The 16682-nt window shown below is 40.0% G+C and overlaps 2 protein-coding genes across 3 annotated transcripts; both read right to left on the reverse strand.

The window, feature by feature from the left end:
* Positions 1–1438: 1438 nt before the first annotated feature.
* Positions 1439–10755, reverse strand: LOC149108709 (uncharacterized). 2 transcript variants are annotated; one of them, XR_016208324.1, is made up of 4 exons: positions 5300–6766; positions 3831–4910; positions 3187–3390; positions 1439–2857 (listed from the first exon to the last, which is right to left on the reverse strand). XR_016208324.1 is itself a non-coding variant. In XM_089293436.1 (3 exons), the coding sequence occupies exon 1, from the start codon at positions 10119–10121 to the stop codon at positions 9021–9023; it is 1101 nt and encodes a 366-aa protein (XP_089149562.1). In that variant the 5' UTR covers positions 10122–10755; the 3' UTR covers positions 3211–3390; positions 3831–5384; positions 7557–9020. The 2 variants fall into 2 exon arrangements, 1 of the variants encoding a protein (XP_089149562.1); XM_089293436.1 differs by lacking the exon at positions 1439–2857 and adding an exon at positions 7557–10755 and having other exon boundaries at positions 3211–3390; positions 3831–5384.
* Positions 10756–10834: 79 nt separating this feature from the next.
* LOC149108710 (uncharacterized) lies at positions 10835–14969 on the reverse strand. Its single transcript, XM_089293438.1, has 3 exons — positions 14647–14969; positions 12071–12278; positions 10835–11739 (listed from the first exon to the last, which is right to left on the reverse strand). Exons 1-3 carry the CDS (start codon positions 14821–14823, stop codon positions 11324–11326), a joined length of 801 nt encoding a protein of 266 aa, XP_089149564.1. The 5' UTR covers positions 14824–14969; the 3' UTR covers positions 10835–11323.
* Positions 14970–16682: the final 1713 nt, after the last annotated feature.

The raw sequence follows: 16682 nt of genomic DNA on the forward strand, positions 1-16682 counted from the left end.
ATAACGTCGTTTTTAAAATGCCTTTTCTCGAGATATAGAAAATACTTTGTGCTTTTTTTCACCCGCGTTATGCCATCTGCATTTGGCACGTAATATTGCACCTTTCGTCCTATATTCAATAATTTTCTCCAGTCCAGCTTTTTTTCTTCCAGATCCATGGGGGCGTTTTTTTTTTTCTCGATCTCCATTTTTACTGGATTTTATCAATTCTTGCAGTACATTTAACGCTTTTTCTATTTCTTCTTCTCTTATTGAGGTTTTTATTTTTCTATCTATAGCGTATTCAGTTACAGACTGTTCAAGGATTTTTAGTTTGACCATCTCCCATATCAAAGTGGGGTTTAAAATTAATTTTGTAAGATTGATGCCCTGCGGGATTTTGTAAAGGTGTTTAGAGTTATACGTTCTTGTGCCCAATGGGATTTGGTTTTCTGCCCTGGGGAAAAAAATTACTAATAATATGCACGGGACTCGGTGTCATATGTAGGCTGAGTTTGTTGGTTCTCTACTGTTTTGTTGCAGGTAAAATCTGACCGCGGATTGAGCCCTCTTTTCACCTCGATTAAATATGTACTTGGCGTTACAAGTTCTTTTACAAGTTTTTTTGCATAGTTCCTACTGTTCCTACTGTTCCTCTATTCCCCTGTTCCTACTGTTCCTCTGTTCCTTAGTTCCTTCTGTTCCTACTGTTCCTACTGTTCCTACTGTTCCTACTGTTCCCCGTTTCTGTTCCTACTGTTCCTCTATTTCCTCTGTGCCTACTGATCCCCTGCTCCTCTGCGCCTACTGTTCCCCTGTTTCTCTGTTCCTACTGATCCTCTGTTCCTCTGTTCCTCTGTGTCTACTGTTCCTCTGTTCCTCTGTGCCTACTGTTCCGCTGTTCCTACTGTTCCTCTGTTACCCTGTTCCCTGTGCCTACTGTTCCCCTGTTCCTCTGTGCATACTGTTCCCCTGTTCCCTTTGCCTACGGTTCCCCTGTTCCTCTGTACCTACTGTTCCTCTGTTCCTCTGTGCCTACTGTTCCTCTGTTCCTCTGTGTCTACTGTTCCTCTGTTCCTCTGTTCCTCCGTGTCTACTGTTCCTCTGTTACCCTGTGCCTACTGTTCATCTGTTCCTCTGTGCCTACTGTTCCTCTGTTCCTCTCTGCCTACAGTTCCTCTGTTCCTCTGTGTCTACTGTTCCTCTGTTCCTCTGCGCCAACTGTTCCTCTGTGCCTACTGTTCCCCTGTTCCTCTGTGCCTACTGTTCCTCTGTTCCTCTGTGCCTACTGTTCCTCTGTTCCCCTGTTCCTTTGTTCCTACTGTTCTCCTGTTCCTCTGTGCTACAATTACTCTTTACATCTGCGGTAATATATAGATTTAGGCCAGCCTAAAAGCGGAGCTCCTCAGTTATTTTTCGGAATGTTGTTACTAATGAAAATAATCCAACATGTATGAGATAAATTGCGAATGATTTAATAGTTTCAGCCGGAACTAGTATTACATCAGCAGATCGAGGTGTAAGATGGTGTGATTATGAAATATAGAGCCACGATTTCAAGGATTTCTGGGAAGCTACCAAAAATCTTGATCATATAACAGAACTGTCTTCTGTGCTTTTTGCTGGCATTTCTTGTTCTTTCCTACCTTATTCAGAAAGACAAGGCATTGTTATTATTCATTATATTCTTCCTTAGTTAACATGGGGACTCCCACACAAAAGAAGTTTACACATTTTTTTGTTGTGGGGACTGATTGAAATGCAGTGGTTACAATATACTCAGTCCCTGAATCTCTACCAAATGAAATCTCACAAAAATACCAAAACAGTATACATATGTGAAAAGTTGGAAAGTTTTGTTTTCTAACTTGTCCCCAAAGATACATTTAGCCATCTTCACTATTGTATGGAGTCTCCTCCTGCTGGAAGGGTTTGCAATAAGCAAAATCACCCTCGCATGAATGGTAATTACGATATTTTTTTTTTTGCTGATCATGAATACTTGCATAGGCTTCTAATAATAATTTTATTATTCAATTTCAATGTGATTTGTTCTTTTTCTCGACTGGCATTGTGGACTAGAAGAGCTGCTATTGGATTCCATTGATTAATTTTGCTTTGATTAAATTATACCAAGAATTATCAGTAAGCTAAGAGGAAGTTATATTATGTACATGTATTTTGTCTGCACTACACAACCAAATGCACTCAAAGGTTATGAGGCATAGGTACATTTGTCAGAAGAGCCCAGCATATCCAAGATATGTTTTGATTGACACATCAATTAAGATAATTTACAGCAAAATGGATAAAAAATACATCAATATCCTACATGCACCAAAGCCAGACATGGGGTTATAAGGCAATCGTTTAAACAACAGATTGAAATAATTTATAAATTAGAGAACACTATTTCTACAACAGAATGGAACAAATTAACCTTATCGGACATTGCGAATGGCAAGGCTGTCTGTAGAATGTCACAAATTTCTCAACCCTTTCTTTCTACAAAAATGCTAATCCTGCAACTTTGCTTAAGACCCAGTTCTCCATTTCTTGTTGGCAAAATATCAATTTATGCCATGTCCAATGCAGATTATCACAAAATTGATTTAAAAGCTCAATAAATATCATTTTAAAACCAAAAAGCCAATTATTTAAATAAACCATGAGTAAATTATCTCTAAGAAAAACTGATTAAATTAACATGCACTTAAAAATAATTAGTTAATATGTGTTTCTTAATAATGTAATGCAGTGTATCTGTCACAATGTTGCAGCTACGATATTACTACAAACAGGATGGGTTGCAGAACTGAACCTCCAAGTCAGTTTATTCAATGAACTTGGTGCAGAATTTATAATCCCATCAAGTTGTCTGTAAATACAGAGAAACCAAACAAAGCATTACAATCATAAGTAATGAATTACTGAACTCTTTTACATGTACTGCATGAACAGTGTATGTTCCATTAATATTGGGGATCTCTCAGAAGCTGCATCCATGATAAATTAATTTGTTCCCAGATGCATTTGTTTATAGAACTTTTCACAAATTAATATCTCTGTCATAACAGTGACCTCTGTGTTCTCCAACAATTAGCACACAAGAAAAATACACTCAGTAAGATATTGTTTACAATAAAAATCAATGCCTATAAGCAATCATAAGGACCTTAAATTTATATTACCTCTGAAATATCTCACCAGGCCATGGTTGCTTTGAAAATCTTTGATGTTTTAATACAGGCTCCCCATCTGTAACCTGTTCATATATTGACTGACAGGAACAGGCATGTAATTCCTTTCTTTGATATACAGTGTACTTCATTGTTAGCTGTTTACTGAGTGTTAGTAGTGAATCACATGCTAGGGGTTGGTACTCCAACTTTCACTGTGGCAGGCTCTGCCCTGAGATACAAAGCAAACTTACATAACTGTTATGAACTTTGCCACTTGCTTTTGAGAGCAAATGCAATTTGCTTCAAACAAGCAACTGGAACATTGAGGGTTACAACAATGTGCACAGTCCCAATCACAGGGTCATCCAGGCTGTTTGGTTGTACATATAACTGTACAACTGTAAATGAGTTCAGCTTCCAGAAGAAAATCAGAGTTTGTCAGGATAAATACTGATGTTCTTGCTTACTCAATGAATGAATGTGCAGTTCCAGAAGATATTCACACCCAACACCCATTCATGGCCAGTCTTTAGAAATTCCACATTAAAGTATCAGGAATCAAGAGCTCTAACAGAGAAAAAACCTCCATGTGGGGTATGAATCTTTTCTTGAAGAAAACAATGTCTGAGAAATCATTAATTACAAAATAATGTTTAAGAAACATCTTACCTTTCAGAGAATTTTGTAATCTACACTGTCTGGCCAGTTCATATACATGTATTTGACAAGTTGACACTGGGCATGTTTGTAAATTTGTGCACTTCAACATCACATTACTATGTAGTAGCACTGGCCAACTAAAAACAGCATAATTTGGTTAATTAATATACACTGTACATTATTAGGTTGAAATATTGGTGTAGATTGTTGCACATCAACAGATACAGAAACTATTTGCACCTGAATCATAACGAGTGAAAACTCGTGCATGAGACATTTACATGTACATGTAACAGCCCTCCACCTCAGAACCATCACAGATATGACATGATATTTTTAAACTCTCTGAAATTTCAGATTATTCAAGATTAACATATGCACATACATCATCTGGGGCAACCCTAAAACACTGAATTTGGAAACCGAAATCCGGAATCCAGAATCTGGAATCCAGAATCCGGAACCAAAAACCAGAATCTGGAATCCAGATATTATGAATGATGATAGAAATAATTCACTTCAGCAATGTCTATTCAAAGCCCTCACTAAAAATAATGGTTGCACGACTTCAACAGACGGGGAATTTTTGTTTCAAAAAAGGTTAAGTTTGAGGTCCTTTTTACTTGGCAGCTTACTTTTTACAGTTGAAAAGCTAAGCAAAACAATTTTCGCGTATTAGAAGAACTTATTTTCTTTGATTTGTGGATTTCGGTTTCCAGTTTCTGGATTCCAGTTTTTGGTTCCAGATTCCGGATTCCGGTTTCTGGGTTTTAGGGTTGCCCCATATTTAACATATTGTTTGCTTCACATTCAGTTTACACATGGCTGTTATCCAGCATAGGCAGACTTATAAGTTTTCCTTCAAAAATATATTGCAACAACTATTGCATCTTTCGTTACCTATTCTTGTGATGAAATGACACAAAATTCAAGAACAAGAAGTCATAAGCATAAAACTAACTTATGTGGTAGTGCTTACAGTTCCTCTTACTGTCTGCATGTGCCGTCCATAAACTGATGCTACCTGGACAATGTACTCATTATTTTTCTGATCAAACCTTTTAAAACATCACTGTTATATAATTTGTCCTGAAAAAGCAATACATGAAATGTTATGCCTTTGGCACTCACCAAATACCTTTACATGATGTATAATGTACACCATATCAACATTCACAATTCTCTTTACTTTCATTGTAACTCTTTTGTGTCATTTTCCCTCACTTGAAGACAGGACTTCCACATTAGGTTATAATTTGCCTCTGGAATCTCTATGAATTCACAGGGAGTGATAACAATTAAATCATGACTAATTTTAGCAAAGGAGGCATTCAAATGTCAGATTTTAATGCTAAGTTTATACAGTAACTTTACATTACTCTTCGTACATATATATAACCTCTCAATTATTGCACCTATAGACAGAAGGTGTGCTGGGGGAAGAAATGTTCTAAACTCTCTGAACTTTTCTCCCTTACCTGTAATAGGATGACTATTATGAACTACGGTTTGTAACCAACACCAACATCAGGTTATGTATACACATGTATATTTTGTTGTCGTCTGTAATCATAAAAAAATAAAAATTTAAAATCCTCCATAAAGTTCATACTCAATAACACTGCTACATGTAGCACTGTTACTGGAAATCAATTTAAGTGAAACTGTTGAAACAGCTCTGCCAAAATTTTTCCTCGCAGTTTAGGCAGGATAACAGAATATACATGTAGCACACAGCAAAGGCTAGAGATACACACATGTTAGTTATCAGTTAGGATTTGGTGAGCTTCTGTGCTGTAGGTATGGTGGAAAATAATAGATTATCAGAAATGAAGGTTCCTGAGACATTTTGACAGCACTGAGAGGAATTAATATATAAATTCACAAAAGAAGGAGAAGTTCTTGCCCTGTCCAGTTCTCTGTAATAAAAATATCATTTACATGAGTCATTTATTATATGTGGTTTGTGTTTAAAGCCGATATAATGCACACTCTGATTGGCCAATTCCAGTGCATTATTTACATTTACATGGTATACCTCGGTAAAACCATAAAACATTGCGTGCGACTAAAATAAAAATATAAAAAATAAAAAATAAAAAGAAATGCCTAATTCATAACAATTTAAAATACTCAACACTAAAACGAATGTAATTCTTTACTTGAAAATTATTCTCCCGTAATGCCCATGGGCCAATTACAGGCATGCTAAAAAGTCCTAACACAAAGTAAAAGGAAATTAAGAAAACTATTGCTTTTTTCTGGAAAATTGTAGCGACTGAAGACAACGATGGAACACTCTGAGAGTGCATTCTATCAACCTGATGAGATAAAATTTAAGGAGAATAGAGAATTCACGAAGTTATATCACAAACAAATTGGTACAGGACAGGAGAAAGGAAACTGTACAGCCAGGAAGAAACTGAAACTTTCTTCGACCAGCAAAAAAGTATGCATGCACAACAAAGAAAACAGTCAGTGACATTCATTTAATAAGTTAGTTAATAAAAAATTAGTGTGAAGAAGAGAGCAAAGAGAGAGAGAGTGGAGATAGGAGAGCGCTCTCTCCAACTAAATTGTGTATATATGTATGTAAAAGTTATTCTTATTACTGAGAAATGGTCAGGGCAAGAACTTCTATTACACTGTTCAATTTACCGAGTTAATTAGTACTATCTCACTTTTTTGGAACATTTCCATATTAAGTGTAAATACTGCACTGGGGAATAACCTCTTATTAACAAAATAGGGTCCATGTACCCCCAACCAAAAGCAATGGCACAAATAACATGAAATAGCCAATCAAAATCAAAGCAGAGCTTTATTTGCAGACAGGATTGCCATGCATAATCGTCTACTCGACATTTTGGACTATATAAGCATTTCACCAAACCGAACTAATTGGACAGACAACAAAATAAAACGAGGAAATCGACATTATAAACACAAGATGCATATCAGTACATCTGAGCTCGAGTATCAACAGCAAATCCCTTTTCAATGAACGGTGACCGAATAAAAGAGAGGATAAAGAAAATTCGTTTAAGCTTGCGGTGTTAAAGTTTAAAAATTATTCACGCTTAAATTTGAATATTACTGAGAGTCTGTATTTTTGCCGACGGCTTAATTTAGCTATGCAGTCATTTTATTGGCAGTAGCTTACCAGTCTTCACCCAATTTAACCTCGGAATTCACAAAAGCATTTCGCCAAACCGAATAAATTGGACTAACAAAACGAGGAAATCTCCATACTTTGTAATCACAATATGCAAATATTCACATAGGAACAAAAGTAAATTTAGCAAATCCTGTTCGCTTCGGCTTAAAATGGTTTGTAGACCTTTCTTGGTTCAGTTTTCAACAACAGAAGAACAAATTTTAGCAGTCTACGAAGCGGCAGTGCTAACTAAATCAGAGAAAACTTCAAAACTCGCCCGGCCGTGTTTACAAGTACGATTTCGGTTAAGCTTATTTTTAGATGTGAGGTTATAAGCTTAAATTGACGACGAAAATCGATAGAAAACATAATTTGTTTACAACTTACAGCAACCTCCAAAGCGACCCACGTGTTATTGTTTAGAGACGAGCGAAATTAAAACGATGCAATTTTTAAAATCTCTTACAGCATGGCTTCAAATAAGGAAGACTTTTAATGGATTCCAATTGAAAATAAGCTTATATCGCCGAGGAAACTTGTTAATTTTCATACCAAACGCAACAACAAAAGTCACTTACCGCAAGTTGGCAATTCAGTTCGGCCAGTGTAAATCTTCCAGGCAGAAATTTGCAGCAAAAGTTGTGAAGACTAAAAACTGAAGTTATATTTTCGATAGATCAACGAATCAACCACTTCTTTCCGCTACGTTTACTGTTTTGCAATTTCTCTAAAACACTCGGGTACGTTTGATTTCTCTTGTTCATCACCTGACCAAATCAGGTGACTTTTGAATTTTCTTGCACCGCTGCACAGCATCACGTTCGCGCGAATTTTGAACTTGGCCATGGGGAGTTCGGCAGTCTTCTGAATCAATTTGTCGGGTACTTTCGCCTCCTTTCTATAGCCCTCGTTAGCTTTGGTTCACGGCATTGTTCGGTATTATTTCACCTCCTTTCTCTAGCCCTTGACTAGCTATAATTCACGGCATTGTTCAGTACTGTTTCGCCTCCTTCCCCAGCGCTGGCCCGCTCAGTCTTTTTCGCGATCTTCTCCGCTACTTCTTTGCCTGTTAATTCTTGCTTTCTGTCTTTTGCTTCAGCGCAACCCTGTCTTAAAAATATTGAATCAACCTCCGCTATCGTTTTTCTTTAAAAATCCCGTCAAGAAAAATGGCATTCTCCCGCTACCAACTGAGGGTGTATGTCTCTGTCAACCTATTAGCTGGAGTATAGCCGCCATCTTGCGCGACTCCGTCGTCGTCGTCGTCGTCGTCGTCGTCGTCGTCGTCGTCGTCGTCGTCGTCGCCGTCGTGCGTACGCGCCCACGAGCAATACCGCTAGCCATGATAACCATGAGAAAATCAATTCATGGGTTTCCTTTTCTTCCCTATATGGGTATGGGGCTCCGCCGGAGCTCCGCTATAATGACGTCAGTCAGGTCGTCGTACACGAGCGATGAGCCTGGACGGGGATGTTGCGGAAGGCAGACTTGATGTCTAGCTTAGACATAAAACACCCCTGACCAAGTTTCTGGATGATCGAGATGGCATTATCAACTGTAATATAATGCAATGAATAATCACTGGGGCTGATATGAGCGTTGACACTTGTGGAGTGATGTTTGGGATATGACAGGTGGAAAATTGTACGCCGATCGGAGGAGTGTTTCTTTGGAACAACCCCACTGGGATAAACCTGGAAGTTGGGAAAAGGGGAGGAGATGAAAGGGCCAGCTGTGTGGCCCAATTGCACCCCTTTCAGAATATTCTTGCTGATTATGGAGGGGTTGTCCCTGGCGGACAGGAGGTAAGGATATTCTTTGGGGGTCCGTGGACCTTGAAAACCAATTCTAAACCCTTGAGTGAAACCAGTAAGGAGATTGTCAATGCAGTCGCGGTCAGGATGATCATGCAGGTAAGAGGAAAGCTGAGGGATATCAATGGGAGTGGAAGGGGACAACTTTGACAGGCAATCAGGTACGGCTTCGGGAGGAATGGCTAGAGCGGCTAGCTGACTTTGGCTGGGATCCTGAGTTGGAGAGAATCATGGTGGTCCTTTCCAGGGTGGGCTGCTGAGCATCCAGGCTTGTTGCACTGGTGTCTGTTCGGGCAGGGGTGCGGGCACAGGGACTCCTTTGTTGAAATTGTAGCACAGGTCAGCATGGTTTGGGCCGGGAGAGTCCTTGGACCTGGGAGAGAGGGGGCAAGTATCCGTAAAGTGGTCGCTACTGCTACAGGACTTACAAAGGATGGACTTTGGCAAGCCCGTAAACGTATCCAAGTAAAGCTGGACATCCCGCTCCCCCCATTTCTTTGAGAGGTTGTGGGAAGCCCGGCGCCTAAATTCTACGTCATAGACGTACCAAGCCATACCCGGGAATTTTCTCGCTGATTCACGGATCAGCTGCTGGTAAGAGATTAAGTCAACCCCGTGGGAAGGGTAGGAATACAGAATGACGGAGGAGTATATGGCGAAAGCATCGAGCCAACTATCGATGCTCGTGATTTTAGGGCGTTGGGCGGGAGATGGCAGGGGGATAGTAAGGTCCTCGTTCCCTACCTGGAGCTTTAAGTTGGACTTTACTCGATCGCGTAAGAGGGAGGAAAAAGGGAGAAGGCTAGCAAGGTCCACGTACTCACCGTTCGTGATGGCCGCTATCTGACTGTTGGAAAGGTGGCTGGCCACTGACGGAAGCCTGTAGTTCCTGTGGATGGAGGCGACATCTTCCGGATTGGCGAGGTCTAAAGCAGCAGGTCCGCCATCTTGTCCGCCATTGAAAGACCGTGCAGGAGGAAGAGTGGGGACGATTGATGGCTCGTGGACTGGAACGAGATTTGTAGTGCCTGTCAGTGTTGGTTGAGTTGGCGAGGCTTGAGCCGGTCCTATTTCAGGCGGGATGAGCGGTCCACTTATGGAGCTGGAGTTTAAATTGGCCAGTTTGGCTTCCATCATGGAGGCTATCATCGCCGATAACTGTTCGGGAACCTGCGGCGCAGTATTCGTAGCCGGAGAGTCGCCTTCTCGGAGGCGAGTGATCAAGATGCGACGCGGACCGGTTTGGTTTAGATGGCGTTGCGACAGCATAAAACGGCGAGTCTCCGTGGGCATGGCTGTATAGTTAATGGTCAGATTGTTGGCTGACATTTGCGATTGTTCGGCGCCAGAGGTTGGACTACCGGGTCCGGTTTGGTTTGCAGCGGCTTGAGAACGGTTGCTGCGAGTTTAACGTGATTTAGGCATCGTAGCTGAAACATTTTGCACAACAAAAGCGTGCAGAGAAAGCGGAGAACGGCCTAGCTTGAATACTAGCTCGCAACTGGGACAGGGTCAGAAAACAATGGGATTTTACTAACTGGGGATTGAGGGAGTTGGGAGGGGCATTGCACGCTGAAATCACATGAGAGTATGGTGGAAAATCACTGGGACCTTTGTCGTATAATTTCCCATATGGTAAAACTATTGGGTTGCATTGGACATTGACCTAAGGTTATTGCACAATGGCTAATAGGGGGAACATAACAGAACTGGTGACAACCTTAGATGACAGCTATGATATAGACTACAGAGCTCATTAACCACAGTTTAAATGCTTAAACTTCTAATTGTCAGTAAAATAATGTAAATAGCCTTGCATACGGCGACCGCGCCCGCAGTACGAGCCGCAGTCAAAACTGTGCTGTCCTACCAAAACCACACTAAAATAGTATTTTTTTCGCAGCTACCAAACATACAGACAATGCTAAAGCTGATTTGGCCTCATTTAATACTTAACTAGAGATTTCTGGGTTTGATTTGAAGAGGAATAGCATATTTTCAAAATAGCACAACTCGCTCGACGCGGGCGACCCAGTTTCATATTTTTCATTTTTTTTTTTTTTTTTACAATCTGATATGGTTTTTGAAATTAAAAATCAATTTTCGTGACTATTCAACGCTGGCGTCTCCAGTAAACTGAATGCCTTTCCTGTTAATATACATTGACGTCAGGAGAGGACAGTGTTTCCCAACTGCTAAATCCTGATTGGTCTATTCAAATTTCAGGCGCACTAGCCGTATGCCAGGAAAACCCGTATCAACCGACCGCTTCTGTTAAGCGCCCGCGGCCACCTTTTGGTCGTCCCGATGGGGGAGTTCTCTATTGTCCTTACCGCTTTTAAGTAGCCACACAAAACTTAAAACACCTTGTTTGGCTTTTTTTTTTGGAAAACACGAATCGCAGATAGGAGTCCGAAATAGAATTTGAGGACTAATAAAAGACGTTCCAACACACGTTTAATATGATTGTATTGACGTAATTATATGTTAACCTAGCAATTAACACAGTCTAAAGAGGACACGAGCCCCTGTTAAGTGGCCAACCCCTCGCCTCCCATTTCTGCCCCCAAACACCTCCCGTTTCCCTTGAGGATGAAAGGTTCGACTATATTTAATACGACATCACTAATGAATACCTCCAAAAGTTGGTGAGGCCAAAAGAGTTCAAACCTTTTGTAAATTGAACCTTTTTCTCGATCACTCTTCGCGTGAACATAAGGAGAGATCTGCTGAAGATAACTTTGTTCAGAGGATTCAGCCTCTAGAAGGAACTCCTTAATTGGAAGCCTTGTTTCAGGATCCTTGTCCTTAAAGTGGACCACGATTCTGGGTTGATCTCCATATCTCAATTCGCATATGGTGGACGTTGTGCTGAGTGCAGAATATGGAAGGAGTTCCTCTCCCAGAATAAGGTTAACCAAGGAGCTTTTTCCAGAGCTTGTTTCACCTTAAAATGCATTGACTTTCAATTACTAGATTACCTTCATAGTAGCTTCTTGTGTGTAGTGTTTGTTCCCTTAAGCTTTTGACCTTTTTCATTTTTATCAAGAAATTGTCTTTTATATAATGGAAGCATTTGCAAGTTGGCAGATTCAGGAATAGTTCTAAACATGGTGTACTGACAAAGTCAAAGCTACGTAAATTCCCTATTTTTGAGTAAATAACAATTCGAAGCCGCGAAATTCTTGTTGTGTCAATGAACATTTTGCCGGATTCCTTTCTTAAAAATGTTTGTAATTACACCGCTTTTTAAACTAGAGTTGCTTTGTTTCATTTACCTGCCACAAGAAGGAGGTATTCTTTTTGTTCCAGTTGTGCTTTGTGGTGTCCTATCTTCTCTTCAATGTTGCCCACGTTCTTCTTCAGCAAAGCGAGAATTTCGCCATTTAGCTTTTTCAGATAGTCTTTAGTATCGAGGTAACCCTTAAGTAAAGCTTGTCTTTTGAAGCCATCTACTTCTCTTGCTTCTGTTAAAATGGAAAAGGCCTAAAACGTGAAAGCAAACGCGATTTATAGCTCAAATCAAACGTGTTGTTGAATCGTATTTACCTCTTCAGTCTCTCGACTGAAAAATTTTGATGCTAATATTTATGACTAACATATCCAATCCTACTGCATCAGCAATTATGCTTCATCTGAAGCAGTTTGTTTCACAGCCGCCCTCCCGGAAGAGGCTACATCTGAAAACTAGCGCAAGTGAGTTTCATTGCGGTGAATAGGTTTTAACTTTGAAAGGAATTAGAGAATAAGAGTGCATTCTCCTAGGCGCAAAACCCCGCAGTATTGGGTCTTATGGCCGGCGAGCTTGGGCTAAACATGTGGCAGATGGCAAAACATGCTAAACGATTGGAAATCTCAGGCCCAGGCGAATCGAGCCCTCGTTTTTCGAACCCGTAATGGCGGGCTACACTTCCCACCTCTCTCCTTCAATGTTGGTGTGAACAACCCGGCACAGTGATTTACGCAACATTGACAATAAAGGGGGAAATTGCTTGTATTATGAACAGGAGCGACGTGTTCCCTTGAGAGCTGAGGATAGCAAAAGGGATATTGTGATGCCGTTCCACACACAAACTTCACGCAATACATTTACATTTAGCTACTCTTAGGGTAACAGTATACCCCAAATGACCATCATTCGACTCTAGCTTCTTGAGTGCTGTCCAAACTTCCCAGGTGCATCCATAACTCCATATACGCACAGCTAAAAGCATAAACCAATTCTTTTATAACATGGCGACAACAACTTGGGCGCTAAAACATGTTTTATTTGTGATTGACTACAAAGTTCTCACAATGCACGGTGAAGAAAAACAAAGGTCATCAGGATCCTAACACGCCGCAATCAGTTGAGCAACGGTTGAGCGAAAATGCTTAACCTGGTTTCTAAAATTCTCAATTAAAAATTCGAATTGATTATAATGAAAATGTAGACAGACAAAGTCAAAAATACTCGATGAAAAAGTAGACAAACAAGGTCAAAATACTCACCTTTAAGTAAACATCTTAGCTTGGCAAAATGTCAAACGCTCGAAGAAAAGTTTGGATTGTTCAGAATAATCTTCACGTTGCCGAAACTTAAACAAAAGGAACTTGCACTAAACTCGACGGAAATTTTGCAGCTAAATTGAAACTGCACACGTCATCTTATCAGTCTTATATATGCACGGCCGTGCGTACGTAGAGATTCTGTTCATGATAGCTCAATAGGAATTAGATAGGACTAGCGCGCACGCTATGTTATAAAATTATTTATATGTATAATTTCACGCATCACGTATACCTTTAATTTACATGTAGTTCCTTTTCGCTCACACGTCACAAACTATGTTTTTGTCCTTATTACGTGTCGCACATAAACTCCTTGCCACCCTCGCAACCGGAATGAGGACTGCAGCTTACAAATATATAGGCTACTAAGTTAATAAAGATGGTGAATTTTAAGCTCGGTAACGAAATGTGAAGGAGAATTAATCAACATGACACGAGCGTGGGACAAAGAAAAATTCTGAGTCCCCGACAGGAATCGAACCCATGACCTCCCGAACACCGGGCGGGCGCTCTATCCACTGAGCTCTATCCACCTTCATATAGACTACTAATAAATGCAAAATGTTTCAAAACAGTTTTGGTCAATTTCGTAGACGTGTTCGTAAGAAATATGAAAAAAAGTTAGCATCCAAAGCTAGTTCCATTTCGAAATCAGTAAACAACTTTCAATAATCCGTTTCTCTAAAATTCGTAGAAAACCACTCACTAACCCCGGATAACTGGCTCCAAATGAAATTCTGTCTGCCTTAATTCAAAGCGTTTTGTGCAATGTACAGTATCGAGAAAATACATATCCGCCTCTTACCTAATCACGCTTCTCGATGCATGGTTTACTCGATTCTGATGGCCGAAGCTTCCGTCTTTTCAGGTAACAATATATGAAGACAAAAACACCGCCCGTGATTGCCAACCGCGATTAAATGCATGCCCAGACATATTAATTCTCCTTAAATAAAAACATTCAAGTTAAAAAAATTCCGGAATTGAGTGGTATTTTCCGTTCGTTTTCTGCTACTCTTGACTCGGGTATTTCAGTGACTGGAGGTCCGCGTGTTTTGTCAACATCCGCTTGCCACAAACTGCACGGGAAACCCGAGTCTACAATCAATACTCTAATCTTGAATAGCGGACAAATATACAGTAACGCTCGTTTTGTTCTTTTAATATGACTACCGTTTAGCAACGTGTATTAATTTCAATACGGTCGCTGTCACTATATGACGCGCTGCTAAACGTTTTGCTGTGATTTACTACGTAACCCAGTTTCCAACATTTCCTAATAACATTTCTGAAGAATTCTTACCTGACCTGCCGTCCAGCTGGGCTTTTCTACTGAATTCAATTCCGTTCTCACTCGAGTTTTCATATCATCCAGTGCTTTTAGTCCTTCACGCGAAATACCAAGCGCTTTCATCAAGTCACTCATTTCCGATACATCGTCGATTTCTTCGATGGTTTTCAATTCACCAGAAGCCTCCATTTCACTGGTTTAAACAAATTTGAGCAGAAATCACTAGTAACTCGATGGGTGAAGATGAATGGTTACATTGCAACACGGAAAGAGGCCTAGTTTTCACGCAAAATGAACTATTTCCTCGTCCCTGAAGCTACAGACTATTGCAGCGTCGTTCTTGTGTGCAGGAGGCATGACTAAGTGAGTTTCAAAAAATTAATACGGGGGGACACGTCATTTTGCACTTGCTGTGCATAGCAGTCTCTTATCAGTGAGACTCATTTTGTTCCGAAAAAAAATCTATGATTTGAAGACTTTACCATGGAAACTCAGATGCCCAGACAATAAGTCCAGCCACTATACTATGGCTGCAGCTTTCAGGTGTCCAATTTTCAACGGGGCATCAAAATACCGCATGAAGTCTGATTGCAAGCTCAAGTATATTCAACTTTCAACCACGTCGCAGACTGTTATCCTTTTCGTACTCGTCTTCGCAGTGGAGAAACCACTTGGAAGAAGGAGTGACAAAGTATTTCTTAGATAAGAGGCAAAGCAAAGGATGAGAGTTTTCTGTCCTTTACAGAGAGGTGGCATGTCATTAATGTGTCGTAGATTGATCGTATGATCAGTTCAGGAGCTATTTATAGCATCAAAGTTGGCGGCTAATTATTTAGTGGCGCGTTAATACAGCTAACACCACGAAAGCTAGTTCGCAGTGATTGGTCCTGCAAGTCATTTTGCCTTTTCATCGGTAACCAGGACACTGGAAGAAACTAGCCCCTCTCCCTGTACTTGTATGAGATATTAGGAGTCCCCTCCTTTCCATGTTAACACCCCGCATTGATATAAACAGATTGACTGCCAATGATGCTTGGAGTTCTTTAAGGGCTGACGGTTACAGAGATAGAGGAAAAATGTCAACTGAAATAGACGAAATCGAAGAATGGAGGACCTCTTCAAAATAATGAATCATTTGGTCTTAGTACAAAGGGATACAAAGGAGTTGATGGAATTAAGACCAGACCGCGTGAATATTTGGAAGATCTAGAGTGATCATCGAAACGAAAAGTTGGAGAAGTAAGTATTATAAATTCCCTAGTAAGTATGCGTTATTTATTAGTACCTTATGGCAAACGAGACGAAACAAAACATAAACATATTGGTGGCAAACGTTATGCTAATCTAGATCGAGGAGTCATATTATTTTTATTATTAAACTATTTGCATAAAAACGAATTAATTAAATGAAACTAGTGGAATCGATATCTGTAAAATGCTACGAGGGAAAAACATCACATCTTTGTAAATTGGAGAACATCCAGTCTGGCTTTTCACTCTTTTGTATTCACTAGAGGTGTCAAGTTTTATCGGAAGCTGGCAAGACAGATGCACACTTTTGTATAAACTCTATGAGGAGGCAGCGGGGTTCTTTAAGCAGTAGGAAGATGACGTCATCATGTAAACCCTTCAGGAAAGCTTGGGAAACTCCAAGACAACCCTGGAAGAAAATCTCAAAAATATCAATTTACGGCCACCATTAATTTCCCTTGTTCCAAGTCTTAGTTGAGATTTTGAGAGAATAATGTCATTTTCTCAAAAATACTGCACAGGTTGAAATTATGTTAACAATTCATGTGGAAAATTGCACGAATGTATGAGCCAAAGTTTTTGTTATTCTTTGAGCGAATTGCTGTACTAATTATTTTTACAATTTCAACCCGTGAGGTATTTTTTAGAAAATGACGTCATTTTCTCCAATTCTGAACCAAGACTTGGAACAGGGAAAATTAATCGTGGCCGTAAATTCTCGGAAGTAAAGGTCCAGAAAAAGAGTTCTAATGTTCGCAATAGATTGAAATTTGCCAAGATATCTAAGAAAGACCTCT

This window comes from Orbicella faveolata, unplaced genomic scaffold (genome assembly GCF_042242905.1).
Source record: "Orbicella faveolata isolate gen_17 unplaced genomic scaffold, um_ofav_v1 contig_25, whole genome shotgun sequence".
Lineage (NCBI taxonomy): Eukaryota > Metazoa > Cnidaria > Anthozoa > Scleractinia > Merulinidae > Orbicella > Orbicella faveolata.

Excerpts from the sequence above, each read along its gene's own strand:
- LOC149108709 (XM_089293436.1), bottom strand. The coding sequence starts at position 10,121 with ATGTCAGCCAACAATCTGACCATTAACTATACAGCCATGCCCACGGAG.
- LOC149108710 (XM_089293438.1), bottom strand. The coding sequence starts at position 14,823 with ATGGAGGCTTCTGGTGAATTGAAAACCATCGAAGAAATCGACGATGTA. Across the intron at positions 12,279-14,646 it reads CCAGCTGGACGGCAGGTCAG|GCCTTTTCCATTTTAACAGA; the intron begins GTAAGAATTCTT and ends TTCACGTTTTAG. Across the intron at positions 11,740-12,070 it reads ATACCTCCTTCTTGTGGCAG|GTGAAACAAGCTCTGGAAAA; the intron begins GTAAATGAAACA and ends ATGCATTTTAAG.